Source organism: Triplophysa dalaica, chromosome 14, assembly GCF_015846415.1.
Source record: "Triplophysa dalaica isolate WHDGS20190420 chromosome 14, ASM1584641v1, whole genome shotgun sequence".
NCBI classification, from domain to species: Eukaryota; Metazoa; Chordata; class Actinopteri; order Cypriniformes; family Nemacheilidae; genus Triplophysa; species Triplophysa dalaica.
The window spans coordinates 9,441,286-9,457,217 of NC_079555.1; the positions used below are offsets into that span (position 1 = coordinate 9,441,286).

At 36.7% G+C, this 15,932-nt stretch overlaps 1 protein-coding gene across 3 annotated transcripts; it reads right to left on the reverse strand.

Moving 5' to 3' along the window:
- Positions 1-7,145: 7,145 nt before the first annotated feature.
- nr2f2 (nuclear receptor subfamily 2, group F, member 2) lies at positions 7,146-14,310 on the reverse strand. Of its 3 annotated transcripts, none has more exons than XM_056766149.1 (3): positions 13,087-14,310; positions 11,484-12,029; positions 7,146-9,639 (listed from the first exon to the last, which is right to left on the reverse strand). In XM_056766149.1, exons 1-3 carry the CDS (start codon positions 13,541-13,543, stop codon positions 9,365-9,367), a joined length of 1,278 nt encoding a protein of 425 aa, XP_056622127.1. In that variant the 5' UTR covers positions 13,544-14,310; the 3' UTR covers positions 7,146-9,364. The 3 variants fall into 3 exon arrangements, with proteins under 3 accessions (XP_056622127.1, XP_056622129.1, XP_056622128.1); XM_056766151.1 differs by having other exon boundaries at positions 11,484-12,008; positions 13,087-14,309; XM_056766150.1 differs by having other exon boundaries at positions 11,484-12,011; positions 13,087-14,307.
- Positions 14,311-15,932: the final 1,622 nt, after the last annotated feature.

Sequence of the window (15,932 nt, forward strand, 5' to 3'; positions counted from 1 at the left end):
TTAATAAATCTTACTCGACAAATTTTTAAATTACAAAAGAATAACGCAACAAATGCAACATTAACGAATTTACAAAACAACTAAATAAATAAATAATTTAATAATCCAAACAATACATATAATAATAATAAAAACAATAAGTAATAATAATAATTATTATTATTAGTTATTTTCATTACTTTATTCATAATAATGGGGGAAAAATGGTCTGCAAAGAATCAAAAAGGTAGGCTGCGTAGTACTGGACTTTTACAATAAGAAAATGCTCTGGTACTGAACATTTGTCTTTTCCAAAGGGAATTGAAAAGGAAGGCAAAGGGTCTTTAAGTTTGATATTTGAATAACGTCACGCGTAGCTGCGGAAATACGTTCATATAATTCGTATATTGATTTTGGGGTCAAAGGTTTAATACCTTATAACCAGTTAATTTACAGCACAAAATAATTGCCGAAAAACAAATTTCAGTATATTTGTAAAAAATATTTACAGATTTATGAACAACGTTTTGTTAGGCACTCAGTCAAACTGAAGCCCAATGGTCTCAAAAAGCCAAATACCCACAACAACAATCGCAACATCTCAATAAACCCTAATATAAATGCCATACATTTTTTTATTGTATTAAGTGTGGGAAGCATGAAAAGTTTTGATAAATTAGCTAATATATCATTATCCAATTTAAAACCAACCTCTAGTCATTTCGACATGTGTGAAAGAAAACCCAGAGGGCAGGAATAACTGAGCTTCTATGTTGACAGATGTACAAAATAGCGCCATCTTGCTTTTAAATGTTGAAAAACAGGCTTAATTTTTTCTCAGTCTAAGTGAGTTGTCTTATGCCTGCGTTTATAATGTACACAAAAGAAATAAAGTCAATTCGAAGACCAGTTTTTTAGAATCTCTAAATGTTCTCTAAATTAATAAATCCTTTTTCCAAAAATGTACATGCACCTTTAAACACTAAATGCATTTTAATTTTTGCCTTTAACTACTGGAGTGGAATTTCTTCTTTTAAGCATCCCCACATTGATGTCGACAACATGCTTACCTATCTCTGCATGACTGGCACCCGCGCTTGAGAATTTAATGCACCCGTGTCTTATTGTTCAATTCATGCAAGGATCGGAGCTGGAGGGGGCCGCTAATGATCTTGAAAAAAGAAACAGGGAGTATGTGTCTCTAGAACTGACATCGCTCGCTATCCTGAAAATGATGGGGAGTGTGTTGAGGTCTATGTCTTTCTGTTTAGACTATCAACTGTGCACTCGTTGTCCGAAAATGTAGGCAGACTCTTCATCTCAGATTGTATGATGCTGGCCTCCAAAATTTGAAAGTCTTGAGTGCAAGCTTTTCATTTGTTTGTTGGAGGGATTAAATAGTTGCTCTGTGTAATGGTTTAAGCATCAAGTAAATCTGAAACATATATGGAATAATACAATTATGTTTACAGTTTATCACAAAACTTTCAACGAGTGAATGGAAAATTATACTGCCATGTTTACCCACATGACGTTATTAATATTGTTTGTATTCATTTGTACACATTCGATTATTTTTCAAACGAATTTCTCAACTATTTACTACTATTAGCCTTGTTACTACGTAGCTAAAAAAATAGGGAGGGTGACAATTAATCTGCAATAAATCGTGAGAACACATATTTAGCTCATACGTGCTTTCAAAATATACCCAGCATTTCTGTATGGGTGCACGGCTCTTGACGGAGAGATGAAGGAGAACAATATCCTGACAGTCAGCGGTCGAGGATAAAGATGTCCAAGGCCATCGTCACGAAGGGTCCTTTTTTCACTGCTGATTTGTCGAAGGATGGATCTTTACATCGTGTTGGTACACGTCTGTTATCGGAAATATAGTTTGATGTTTTAGTTATACGGTGAAATAATGGTTGCTATAATCTACCGTATGTGTTTGTGCTTAACGTGTGTATAGCACAATGAACAATGAACAATAAAAACAGCAACAAATACATGCACTATATAATTAATCATTAAATAAAAAAAGCTTTTACTGTCGAGCCCATCCCACGAAGAGCTGAGCATTGTTTATAACTAGTGACTAGTTTACAACGCTCTTTACTTTTCTGGTTTATTTGTGTACCCTGGAGGTTAACACAAACTTTTAAGTGTAACAAAAACAAACAAAAAAACGCAAAAAAACGATATTAATAATTATAATAATAATAATAATAACAATAATAATGCATTTAAACAAAAATATGCCCATTGGCGTATAACTGCTTCTACTATGAAGGACTCTGTTGCAATATATAAAGCATGTGAAGTATGTAGCCTATCGTATGTATTAGTCCTTGATAAATTCATGATAAGCTCAAATCAGGTTGATGTCATAGAACGTAATGAGAAAAACTTCCTGTAGTGATTCAAAAGACAAATAGGATGTTGTACAAATCATGAATGATTACAAATGAACAAATCCGAAATAAAAAAATATTATCTTTGACTAACTGCATATAAAATTTACTTATGAAAAAAGTGTTAATGATATCGCATTCGTTGAATTAAATGGTAAGCTTTAGTCCAAATCAAAGCTTTTTTTATTTTACGTGACACCATGAGTGCCCTCTTTGCTCTTTAGACCCCTCTCTCCTCCTATTGGTTCTTGTTTCACGTTCTGTGAAGCGAGTTCATACTATTCACACTAGCGCTGAACTATAGCTACAGACATTGTCATTAGAAGGCCGCTTTAGGCAGTTATCTTTGTCAGAGATGTCGTTCATAAACTCTAATTTTTCATATGAGATTTTTAATTGATGGACTGAAATCAAATAAATTGTTAGTTTAATTGTGTTATTAAAGTTCCCCATCGCATAAAGATAATTAGTTATTGACTTTATCATGTCAACACAAGTGATTCAATAATAACACTTAGAATAATAAATAAATAAATACACATTCTTACAATCAAACATATATACACAGTGACCTACCTCTTAAAAACTGCGTCTCTCTATAATGCAGTGTTTGATTCAATGTATTTACAATTTAAATTTCTTCCAAGGGCCAGGGAAGAAACATTTCGAAGCCATGAGTATCATATCAACCAATTAAAAATCTTAAAATGCGTGGCGCAAGATGTTAACTAAAATGTACTGGCTTTCGAAAGAAAAGCAAAACGCATAGATTGTGTGTTTCTTATGAAACAGTGAATAGAAGTCATTGTAAAGACGTGTGGTATACGAGGCATATGTCTAAGAGGAACCCCTGTACTGGGAATGCTAATGAATGAACAAGAATTAACTCGTCTATTTGAAACTGTGCTAAAGATCAGAGTGCGACCCGCTCCTCAGCTCCTAGAAAACTGACGGAGGACGAAAAAATCTTTAGATACTTCACAGGCTTAATTTACGGATAATTACTGACGTTTCATTGAAGAAATGTGTCTGATTAATAAACGGGAAGATTTAAAAATAACATGCGTGAGACTCTTGAAAGCGTTAAACAGCTAGTATAACCCTTTACTTTTAATATATTCCAGTCAATTCATAGTCTTTTTCCTTAATATAAATAAAACTGAGACTTCCGGACTCAAGAATTTGACACGTAATGCTATCCATGTCGTAACAAAGAATATTTTATATAAATATGTCTAAATATATGTTGCTCAAAGGTTTGCAAATGTATGCTATGTAATCTCTCATTGTCTCAGCGACATTCATTCGACTGAGACACCACTACACTGTAAGATGTACCACAATATTATAAAAATCTTAAAATATTTCTTGATATTGATTTAATTCTTGTTTTTGACCAGACAAAACAGACTACATCGAGGCATTGCACCAACCCCCTCAGTCTCTCCCTTTGTGTTAAAGTTGGCTCAAGGTCTCGGAAGGTCCTGGAAGTGACAGTTCTTTGAATAGCGGGTAGATGGCACAATTTTCTAACATTTAGAGAGAGGAACCAACCGAGCCGAGTGTAGCAAGTCTATTTTAAAGCACTTTATTCAAAATAAAGACGGACAGTCGAAAATGCACATATGATCTCAATAAAGCATTTTAGATAGCCTATGTTTATTTAATACGACTATTTGTATGGGTCCATCTGTAGGCTCCATAGACTAGGCTCCATTTGAAACCAACACATTTCGACTCAATCGTGCATTTGCCGAAAATATAAAAAAGGTTCATATATTGATTTAGAAACAATAAACAGTGCTCGAAACAGCTGAATTAAATTAATAATAACCAATTGTAAGATACGTCACAAACATTTTCCCTGACATTTAATAGATGCTATTAACCAAATGTTCTTAAAAAGTATTTCATTATTACTTTGGTCAAAGCTCTCAGATCTTGGCCAGGGTTTTTCTCATACAACATGAAATAAATCTACGCTCTTAAATTATGGACAGGCCCTGTCTACATTCACGATCAAGTCTAACGAGGAGCCGTAAATATTATGAAACAAATATGTTGGTACTCAAGTGACGTCGAGCAACAACACAGACGTTAAATTGTCTTTTTTTAAGGGAGTGGGGGTCTATGCTTTGCTTTTTATCGCTGCTCTTTGGAGGTCGCCATGGAAACCAATTGCTGGCTCTTCCTTCGTCGAGCTCATCATACGAACACAAGCGAGCATACGATAGCCTATCTTATAGCTATGATGACTGTTAAGGAGTATAACAGATGTATGACCGACCGTCCAAACCACACACTATTGAATTCATAGAAGGGTTTAAGGCCATGAGAGGTCATCGGTATATTTACTTAATTTTTGTTCAACAGAAAATCCCTAAATAAATCATTTATATCTATAGCAGTTTTGTTGAGACATGGGAGCATGTGTTTATTTTTTAATTGTCTTTATAAATTCAGTATAGACGATGGTCGATGGCGGAAATCGCAGCTCGTGACCGTAAACACCTTACACTAACAGCGAAGGTATATTTCGGACAGTTTTGCTAAATCAAGACATTCAAAATAATAAATCCTTTATGAAACAAAGCCATCACACCTACAAGAATTTCTTATTCGGCAGGTTTAAAATCTTGGCTATAGATAACAAACGGTAAACCGGTTAGAAAACCTTTAACTCGGTCGGCCAGCCTTATCCCAAAGTACTTTTTCCACGAAGAAATAAATAAAAGTGACATTGTAGGCTACTGAGGGAGACCTCATTAGTTCGTTGTCCAACGCTAATAAAAGAACAGAAGTGCAAATTATAGAGTTCAGCCTCAACACACGCTGTGTCAACTAAAATCAAGTCTGTGAAGCCATGATCCAAATTACCACTAACCTGCTCTGGTAAGCCTATCAAAGGTACTAACAATCCCTCTCTGACAAAAAATAAATAAATAAAACATCCGTGAAGTTTTTGTTTGACGGAATTTGAGCAAGACTTTCATTCTGGGACGTTTTTATTTGAAACCATGCTATGTACATTTAATCATTAAGCAATTATCAATAGTATCTGGTGTAGTTAACAAGTATCATCACAGTGTCATAATTACAAGCCTTCCTCCGCAATATGAATTAACTCTGCTATTAAACGTACGTCCTGGACCAAGTTTAAAACAATAACAAACATCCATCAATCATTTCCGGTCATCTAAGAAGACCATAAGCAATGGCCCCAAAACGATTTCATTTTAGTTTTCCCTCCTCCATTAATAAAGGAAAGAAAAACAAATAATTGAGAAAAAGTTAACTAAACAATACATTCTTTAGTTACACAAAAATATATTCAGCTGTAACTTATTTAAATAATTATAATAATAATAACAGTAATAATAACAATATCTTTATTGTTGTTAATACCATTAAATCGTTTGAAGAGTTGAACCAAAGTACTAGTCGGATTGCTATGCCTAATAAAGTTCGTCGCATTGACATTTACATTTAGTCATTTAGCAGACGCTTTTATCCAAAGCGACTTACAAATGGGGTTAATAATGGAATCGCATGGAATGTACGCTGATTTCCACGGCCTTCGCAGTATCTAGTCTGCCTGGCCGGTTTTTATACCACAGTATTTAAGAGTTTCACTTTCGGGAAGGATGCTATTATATATTTTCTTAAATATCCTACATAGCAGTTTTTGTTAAACGAGTCTGGATATTAAGAAACATTAAGACACTTATTGAGGTAGCCGTGGTCTCGTTAACTTGGGCAACGCAACCCCACGTATGAAGAAACTGAGTTTTAATTACAGTGACGATAAAACATCATTGATTTTTAGGACTTCTGACAAAAAAGTTTAACACGGTTGGCGTGTGAACCTTTCCAGACCTTCGGTGTCGATTGAGGGGGTCTTTCTCCAAGCAATGTGGTTTCTATTACAAGACACGGCCTTGCTCCGGGGAGCCGTAGCTTGCTTTGGATTGCAAGACGCCATATTGACTCAACTAATAGGACACCAAGTTGAGAGCAAGGTTTACGGGATAACTTCACACGCTTGGTGTCCTCTAACAGATAGTCCCAAATGTGGCATTTAAGGTATTGCTTTCGGGACACTCCCGAGGGCTGCGAGTCTATAACAAACAGTATTTTACATTTACTGTTATTTGTCACGTTAACAAAAAGATGCCATTTATTTTAAATGTATTCATGGATTGAATGTCCAATGGTGCATTTCATAGCGACTTTGGACGTGCCAGTACTTGTTCTAAGAAGATTTTATATATTTAAATAGAAAGCGATACCCAGCAAGACAGTGAGAAGGATCCTCAGTGTCTACACACACTCTATACCGAGGTCAGCAAAGGTGACATGATACATGGTATTTCCTTATTGTGTTATCAAAGATGAATGAACGTTAACTTGTAAAAACCACGAATTAGAAAGTAAATCAAAAGCGTTCAATCTAATTTTAAGCCGCTCCACCTTGTACTTGTATTAACATTTAGAAATAACGTGGACAATTTCCTGTGCCAAACCTTGGAGTCACCCTTGCACCCTCATCCCACTCTCTCATTCGCAGTTTCTCCCCATCTCTCTCTCTCTCTCTCTCTCTGTCTCTCTCACACACACATACACACACACACGCACACACGCACACACACACGGAAACCCAACCTTCATCAATTTAAAACAAGCATGAGTTAACTGTCCGATAAAATAGACAGATTTGTCTTCAAGTCATGAATAACGAAACATCAAAAGCCATTTGATTTCAAATTCATAAATTATAATTTAATACCAAGAACAAATTTACAGCAGAATGCTTGTTTACAATAAGCTAACACAAACAAACAAGAAATGTTTTCAACTATAAACTTCCACACACACTCACGTTTATCACTTGCAATTAATAATAATAATCAATAATAATAAAAAAGTATCTATACGTTATCAATACCCTGCAGTAATATATTTTATATATTTATATAAAAACGTGGGTCAGTTTAAACTGTTTATAATTACAATCATGTATCATTCACTGGTCCATATGTGGCATGAGAACAGCCCAAAACAACTGTTCAATCGACTACACAATATGATCCCTTTTTATCCAATCACAACATGGTGTCTTGTGTGTTGAAGAAAAGCCTCAAAACAAGAACAAAATTGCAAGCTTTCACACATACACACACAAGGCATCTGTTACAGACCGAAAAGGAGCAGAACACCAAGTCAAAATAGCCACCCCTTTCCAAACCAGCTCACCCTGTTAAGTGTCAACCTATCGTCGAACGTTTTTTTCCATTTTTTTCTTTTTTTAAATACAAGGGCTAGTGTACTGAATGCACAGATTATATCTATACAGTCAAAAACATTTACATTTATATATATATCAAAGGTAAAATAGGTTAGCGACCTGTGGCCATGCATTCACAGTCTAAATACATGAAAAGAAAGGAAGAAAAAAAAACATTTGTCTTAATATGTATATACATTACAAACAGAACTTTCAGTGCTACTAGCTAAGTCTGTCACTCATTTGAAGACATTTGTATTACCGAAAAAATTGGCAACCACAGTTTTATTCTTAATCACATATACGTTGTATAAAGAAAAAAGTCCTTGAAATGAATTGACCTATATTTACAAGAATACTGCCTCTACTTGTTTTCTCCATAAGTGAAATGAACAATTATAAGACTTTGTAAATTCTAAGCGTGTTCCCCATGGTGTATAGACTTCAGTAATCGTTAATAACACATTTGCGCTGTACAGGCACTTTAATGCTGTAAGTGGTGAGGGACATTTGTACGGACGTCTTATTAATACTGCTGCTTTATCATTAAAAGAACGATGACCCATAATTTTTCCCACGTTCAAAATACAGTTTACTGTGGCAAAACACTTGGGCGAGAATTCGCATGGGCGCAACCCAAGGTGGGATACTGCAATACATTTGAAAATATTAGGTGGGGTTTTCCTTAACTTTGAAACACTTTGTTCTATTGTTTGCATTACAACCTGGCGACCATCTACCAAAAACCAAATATAAATCAATGGACACAGGTCATAGCTCTAAAAAATGTACGATTACACCTCGCAAACACTTCTGAGACGAGTATAGATAACTATAGAATTGTGCAGAGTAAAGTATTGCTCCTGCATCCATTTTGAGGAATGATTCGGGGTTTCTATGTTTTAGGTAGAACAATGGCATGAAATGTAACACACACTGTTGCATTTCGAGTACTCTGACATTTTGTGAAAATTGTTTCGAGTGGATCATGAAAATAATCCCTACACGTGTTAATTTAGGGACACCAATAGAGTAAGTGCGCTTGCAGCATTAAGCATAGCCTATATTGCTGTGGGTTTAGTTTTAATTCTCGAATTCTCGAAGAACGTCTTTACATTACTCAATTGTTAACGAAGTTATGGTTATTAGAAAAAATAAACAACAACTGCATACTACAGAATCACATAGGCCGGTTTGGAACCAGAAAGGAGAAACAAAAAAAATACAAAAACAGCTATAGATACATGGACACAGGACAATATAGCAATTTGGAAAAAAGAACTTTTTCTTCTCTCCCTTATCTTCCAAATATTCGCTTAAATGCACTTTATAGTTTTTCTATCCCAGAAAGGATGATCAAAATCCTTGAATAATTTTTCTTTTGTCTTTTTTTTACTTAGTATTAATTTTAGTGGGTTGTTTCTTTCTTCATTTTTATTATATTTTATTTTTTTACAAAAAAAAAAACACAACAACAACAACAAATAAAAACATTAGAACAAACTGTTCAGAATGACACTGGGAGCAATCTCTGGATTTCGAGGGTTCACTGAATGTCTCAATTTTGAAATTCACAGTCATTTATGAAAGTCTTTCTTCGTGAAAGTAAACTCGTGTAACAGCCGTTTCCTTCTACAAAAGAAGCGCTAACTACTGTAGTCACAGCCTCTTTGATCATTCCTTCTGCCTACTGAATCGACATGTAAGGCCAGTTAAAACTGCTCCCCGACAGCAACATATCCCTGATGAGGGTTTCAATTGGGGTTTTACCTACCAATCGGACGAAAAATAATTGCTCTATGACCGAAGACGACACTGTACGGAGAGAGGGCAAGCGCAGTAATAACTTCCCAAATCGAGTTGGCTGGTTGGGATACTGGCTCCGAACGTACTCCTCCAGAGCGCACTGGGACTTCTCTTGCAAACTTTCCACATGGGCCACGTCTGACAGGCCGCAAGCATCTATAAGCAATAGAGAGAAAAATCAAATGTTTATTACAATAACATCATATCCAGATCATGAACTAAAAATTGGCACACACTGCAATAATACACTATTTAATTTCCCTCTGCAATGTTTGCAGACAATATGTATATATCTGAACAATATATGTAACTATGTCAGGAAACATGAGTGGTTTGGAAAAAAATAATGTGGTGCCGTTCTTTATTTTGTTTTTATTTTTGTAATTAAACTCATATACCCCATATTAGCTCAGAAACACTACTGAGTTGTTTCACGTATTTTCGTAACAGAGAGCCGAATTCCAGTATAGCCTACTTGTTACAAAAATAGTTTTTTACAATTTTGATGCTTGCAATCTTGCCATCTCCATAAAAACACCAAATTAACAGCATATGGGTCATAATAATCTATTTTATATTATTCTATTATTTTATCTTTTATTATATTGTTTTTGGAAAAAGGGACATAAAATGTAATTGTGATCACTTTTTTTAAAACGCCTGTTGAGGAATAAAAGTGCAAGTGTTAATTATAATAATTGAATATAAAAACTCTGTTTAGTCCAAAGTTTTAAAAAGTAACATGGCTAGTCGTAAACAAGAGGAGAGAGTATATGCAACAACTTCCAACTCAATAAGGTGATTGCGAAACGCTGACCTTCATGACAAACTTTAACACGGTTACGGCTGTTGCATTACCTCGATATTTCTCATTTGGGTTTTGATTAATTTCTATTTAATTGTTGTTCATAAAATTATCTGTAGGAACACTGCGTAATTGGATTTGTATTGAGCGAGCTTCAATCCAAATTTTGCAATTGGCAGTAAAGCTTTTCTAATCACGAATATTAAACAGAATATATTCGACATCAGGTTTTACGTCTTTAAAACTTTTTCGCTTTAGCTCTGTGATAAACAAATAAAGAAAGGAAGTCAGGGTCATGACCCAGTTTTGGAACGAGTCCAGCGTGTGTCTTGGATCCCTAGATCATCCTAACAAAACAAGGAAGAAACTACTAGCCTCCTAACAACGCAGAGATTTTTTCTCGACCGCCACGATAAAACACAATTAAACATACCGGGCCATTTATATTTATCATGACTTGATAGATCTATCAATTTAAAATATTGTTCCAGCGTAAAGCTGGCCTTTAATATGTGTAAATGGTGCATTAGGCCTTGCTTGCCTTTCCTACAAGCCTCAGTCCCCCCACACCCCCACCCCTCAGCGTGACATCCTTAATATCTGTCATTCCAAATAAATACAAATAATTGATTGCCTTTCTACATCATATTACTTATACGTATTGTAAAAGTGACATACCTATTGTATAAATACATTTAGGCTTCATGTGTTTTAGGTACTCTGGGATTGTTTACATTATTATTATTATTATAAATTTTTATTATTCTGGGTGTTTTGGGGTTTATAGGCGATAGGGAAACTTATATCATCGTATTCCTTAAAATTACGTTTTTTATTTGTTGACTGTTACGGAATATTAACTCGGTCACCATATAACCTTTATCGCATCAATCAAATTTTAAACAGATATGTTTTACCTTATTGTTGATGCCCCGTGTTAAAAAAAACATTCTGCCATAAACTTAATAATTTGCTCGAATTTACACGTTTAACTGGGTTAATTATCAAGGGCTTCGTTGAATATTTACATTTACGTATCTATTGATACTTTTAGATTTTTACAGCATGATAAACCTTAAAAATTGTCACACAAATTACTTTTAGATTGGATAAAAATACGTCAAGATGCTTTACTCTTCAAAGACTAAAATATAAAGCAACTGATTAAAAACACATTTCAAAAAATAAAACTTACCTGAAGTGAACAAAACGATGGCCTTTAAACAACTGTATTCAGCAGAGTCAACGTGTAAAGCCTTGAGCTTTTCTACTTGTTCTTGGAAGATCCTAATGTGGTCCATAAAGGCGACCACTCTGTCCGCAGACATGGGGGAGGCATGGAGCCCAGCCGCTGCCAGAAGTGGAGCCACATGGAGCGGCATGGAGCACTGAGCAGCGTTGAGCACAAACAACTCACTCCAGGTCAACCTCAAAAGGGCAACCTGGTCGGTGATTTGGAGGTCTGGGAAGAAAGGAATATTCCTAGCCCACTCCACAGCACTAAACAGCATCCTGGCTGCCAGTTCACAAATGTTCTCGATGCCCATGATGTTGTTGGGCTGCATGCATTGACTGCCATACCGAGATGTTGGGTAGGGCTCCGCTCGTAGTAGTAGAGAGATATATCCGGATAAGTAGGAATGGCAGTGCAGTGGGTCCCCATTTGTCAAGGCGAACTGACCATGGTGAGGCTGTGTGGGTGGCATCCTTCCTCTTTGCACTGCTGCGGTAAAAAGAGAAACTGTATATATTGATACTTGAATTCTATAGAACACGTTGTACAGTACACAATTCCAAGATTTGCCTTACATTTGCTTTACTCTGTGTGATGTTCCCACACATTTTTCTTAGTGATACACACGGCCATAACATTATTAACGTAATTGTTTCATTATTACAATAAATGATTGTGTTACTGGACACTTACAAAACTTTTAAACTGTCAAAATGGCCTTCGTGATTCCACTGATTGTTGAGATAATTTAAATAAATCAAACCAGGTTCTGATGTGTTCAGAGTAATGTTGTGTATTGTGCATTGCGTTACAAATCCACAATGTAATTTACTAAGACAATCCCCGTTTTATCCTCTTAGAAAAAATATGCATCCGCAGTTAACGCTATAGCAAGATATTGGTAAATGTTTGGATTTTGGTGTAACTTTCAAATAAGCTGTGCTTTACGTTTCATAGCAGTCAACATAAGTCCAGTGAATACATGCACAAAGAAAGACATGAATGCTAACCCTTAACCTACTTAGCTAGCGACACAGTCAGTTCTGCTGTCTACCGAGTATCTGCGGCTGAACTGGATTTCTGCTGCTGGAATATTTTATCAAATAATCAATAATAAAAGCGTAACGGTAATTATTATTCACTTTTCTATCCGAGATAAGCGATGTATAGGGAGACCAAATGTAGCCTAGTGTGTGTGTGTACGAGTGTGTGTGTATGATTTTGACGCTGTCTCTCCATACACCCTCGCCATAACCGCGCGGCATATCTGCAGTGATATTATAAAAAAACAGACGCATGCCGTTTTTTCTTCGCTAAATAAAAACTACAATCAATTTTACGTCTACGAGAAAGACGTACGATGCGAAATAGAGAGGGCGCTCATTATTCTAACGTTAAGAGCGCCGTGATAGCGCTCAATCTCGAGCGATAAAGGCGGTTCCTTCGCACGCTGTGGTCGGGCAGCCTACGAGAGAAGAGCCGGGGATAAAACACAGGGAAGCGTATCACACACATTTTAGACACATAAGACAAAGACAGCAGTAAAATAACAAATTCCGAATACCTTCCCGTCTCATGCCAACTTTGAGGCATTTTTTGAGGCGGCAGTACTGACACTGATTGCGATGGTGCTGGTCAATGGGACAATTCCTGTTGGCACGGCATGTGTAAGTGAGGTTCCTTCGTACGCTCCGTTTGAAAAAGCTCTTACACCCCTCGCACGTGAACTGGCCATAGTGTTTGCCACTGGATTTGTCCCCACACACCACGCACTCTATATGCTGAGGCTGTTTTTCCGACTGGCTCTGCGTCGTCTGGTTCGTCGGGGTGGACTGTGTGTTGTTGTTCGGGGGTCCTTGAACGGGTGTCTGAGGGGTCGGAGGGGCAACCTGAGAGGCCGTCAAACCCAGCTGGCCTGGTTGAGGGGTCGGAAGGGATAGTCCTCCTTGGGCTTGCGATGAGAGGGTGCCCTGGGTCTCGGCCACATCGTCCTGGGAGCCTCTCCACACTACCATTGCCATATCTATCAGTCAACGTTAATAAAACTTTTTGTCCCCCGTTTTTGGTTTCGGAACGTTTTGTTTTAAAAATATATGCAGCACGGTGACTTAATCACTTAGGACGGCAAAATAAATAATTCAAGATCGATACGGTCGGCTAGAGTCTGATTGTCCGTTGAAAGTTGCGCACCGATGTCAGAGTAGCCTATTTCTTGACTGAAATAGCGTTACCTGGTATGTGGTTAAAACTGAAGCAAAGACGAGCCGAATAGCAGCCTTGCTCTCAGAGGCCAAGTCCAGTGGCACTTGCAGTCATCCATCCAGTAAACCCATCAAGGAAAAATGGAAAATAAACACGGCGGAAGAGGATACTGACAGAGACTGACGGATAACTTCACGCGTGCAGCGATGTTCGGACGCAAAGAAACGCGCGGCTTTAAAGACACTTGCGACGAGCACGAAGTTCCTGCGTTAAGTCTTGAAGGAAACCAACTGGCAAAAAAATATCGCCGCTTCTTCCTTTTCTTCAAATGAGGCAGCGCTAGCAGCCGCGCGCAGTTGTAGCCTGGGCTCGAGTCAAATATGAAGTCAACTCTCCGGCAAGCAGGACCGATAATAAAACAAAAAGATCACAACCTATAGAACCTCCTTCGTGCGCGTAAAAATAATAAGAGAGAGAACAGAGAATCAAAGTGATCAAATATGTTAAAAAGGGGGAGGTTAGGAAGTGACTGCGATTTGCAGGCGCTGGGCTGGCAGAATGCTTTCTCTCTGATCAGCTCACTGAGCTCTCTATATAGTGAACTTTGACACGACTGCTGCAACTTAGCACACGTTACCATGGAGATGAGTTGCCATATATGGAAAGTGACTGTGTTTGACTGGTCAGAGCTCACGGACCTCCCCCTGAACTCTATTGGCTAGTCGGCACTTGTGCTACTTGGTTCTTTGCCAAAGCCAGGAATAAGGGTCGAGGAGCCGCTTGGTCCTAAAGAGAGTAGGACACCATTTTTATGAAAAATGATCGCAATCAATGTGCATGTATTTAAAATAAAAAACACGATTATCATATATTTTGAAGCAACTTGTACTCAGTACATTGGTTCAAGGCTTATCACATTCAATATTATTCAAATGGGAATATTTTTAATATATATATATCTTTCCTGTTATCCGATAACTAAACAAAGAAAATGATTCTCTAAGAGCACCGTTATAATGATAATTCTTTATTTTTGAGTTTTCATCGTACTACATGCATAGAATACCAGTTCGTCACATACATTCTGCAAACTGGCTGCAAAGTGCGTGATTTGGTCAATCCATTTATCAGCACGACGGCTACTAATAAATCATGAAACTGCATCATTTATCAACGGTCAATAATGCTGTGACAATACATTTAAAACAGACTACGCAAGGAAATAAGCAAAACTCGCTAAAAGATATACTGATAGAAGTCGCAGAACTCTACGCTATAACCAATGAAGGTCTTTGTGTCAAATATTAGTTATAGGATCGAGATATGTGATAAAACTCGTACTTTGAAAGTAGGTGTAAAAGCCCACCAAAAAACAAATAGCCTAATAATAAATCAAAAAGCCGCACGGGTGAGAGTTTGCGATAGCTTTTACATTAGATACCATTAGAATTGTGTGAATACAGAATTGCGAATAGGCTGCAGGATTTCTTTGACATCAAACTAACACTCAAAACTATATGTATTACACAATATATGACATGTTTATATTATTTCAAACACAAAGTACACAATTGCTAACATGTATACTGTACCTTTCATATATTAATGAATAAATGTATTCATTTTGTTAACTTATCATAAGCACCACTTGCCATACGCGGTGTAGTTTTGACTTCTAAAAGACAATTGGCATAAAGTAATGCAGTCGCACATTAAATATTAGTTTTCTTTATAATCTTCCATAACAATAAATTGATCGAGGTACAGATCGGAGGACAAAAGATTTTTCAAAACCCCGTGATATTTAGCCATTTTGTAACCAACGTTATTGTTCTGTTACAGAAGGTGAGTCTGAGGCTTAGGGGCCTTAAAATGATACATAGGATACATTTTAACGACATCTCAATATATTATGTATGGATGGCTGCGTTGAAAAAAATACAATGAAATAGATAATTATTTTTCAAAATGTATGCACTCGTAAGCTCTGATGCTTTGTGAATAGGCAAAAGCTTAGAAGTATGATGTTAATGATGTTCGCTGTGAACCTCAGGGTGGTCAAATGAGGTGTCTCCCATTTCGCTCCTCGGGTTATAAGTCAAAGCAAAATTTTAAAGCTTGCTTGTTGAAGTCTACTTTCTGTATCACCAGGGGTTGTCAGAGTTGGGTCCACTGAAAAATGTACAGTGCTAAATCATAGCATATGCT

What these genes read in the sequence shown, in the direction of transcription:
- nr2f2 (XM_056766149.1), bottom strand. Translation starts at nt 13,543, where the DNA reads ATGGCAATGGTAGTGTGGAGAGGCTCCCAGGACGATGTGGCCGAGACC. An exon ending in AGTTGGCATGAGACGGGAAG is followed by an intron (nt 12,030 to 13,086) that starts GTATTCGGAATT and finishes CAATATATACAG; the next exon opens with TTTCTCTTTTTACCGCAGCA. An exon ending in CATCGTTTTGTTCACTTCAG is followed by an intron (nt 9,640 to 11,483) that starts GTAAGTTTTATT and finishes TATTGCTTATAG; the next exon opens with ATGCTTGCGGCCTGTCAGAC.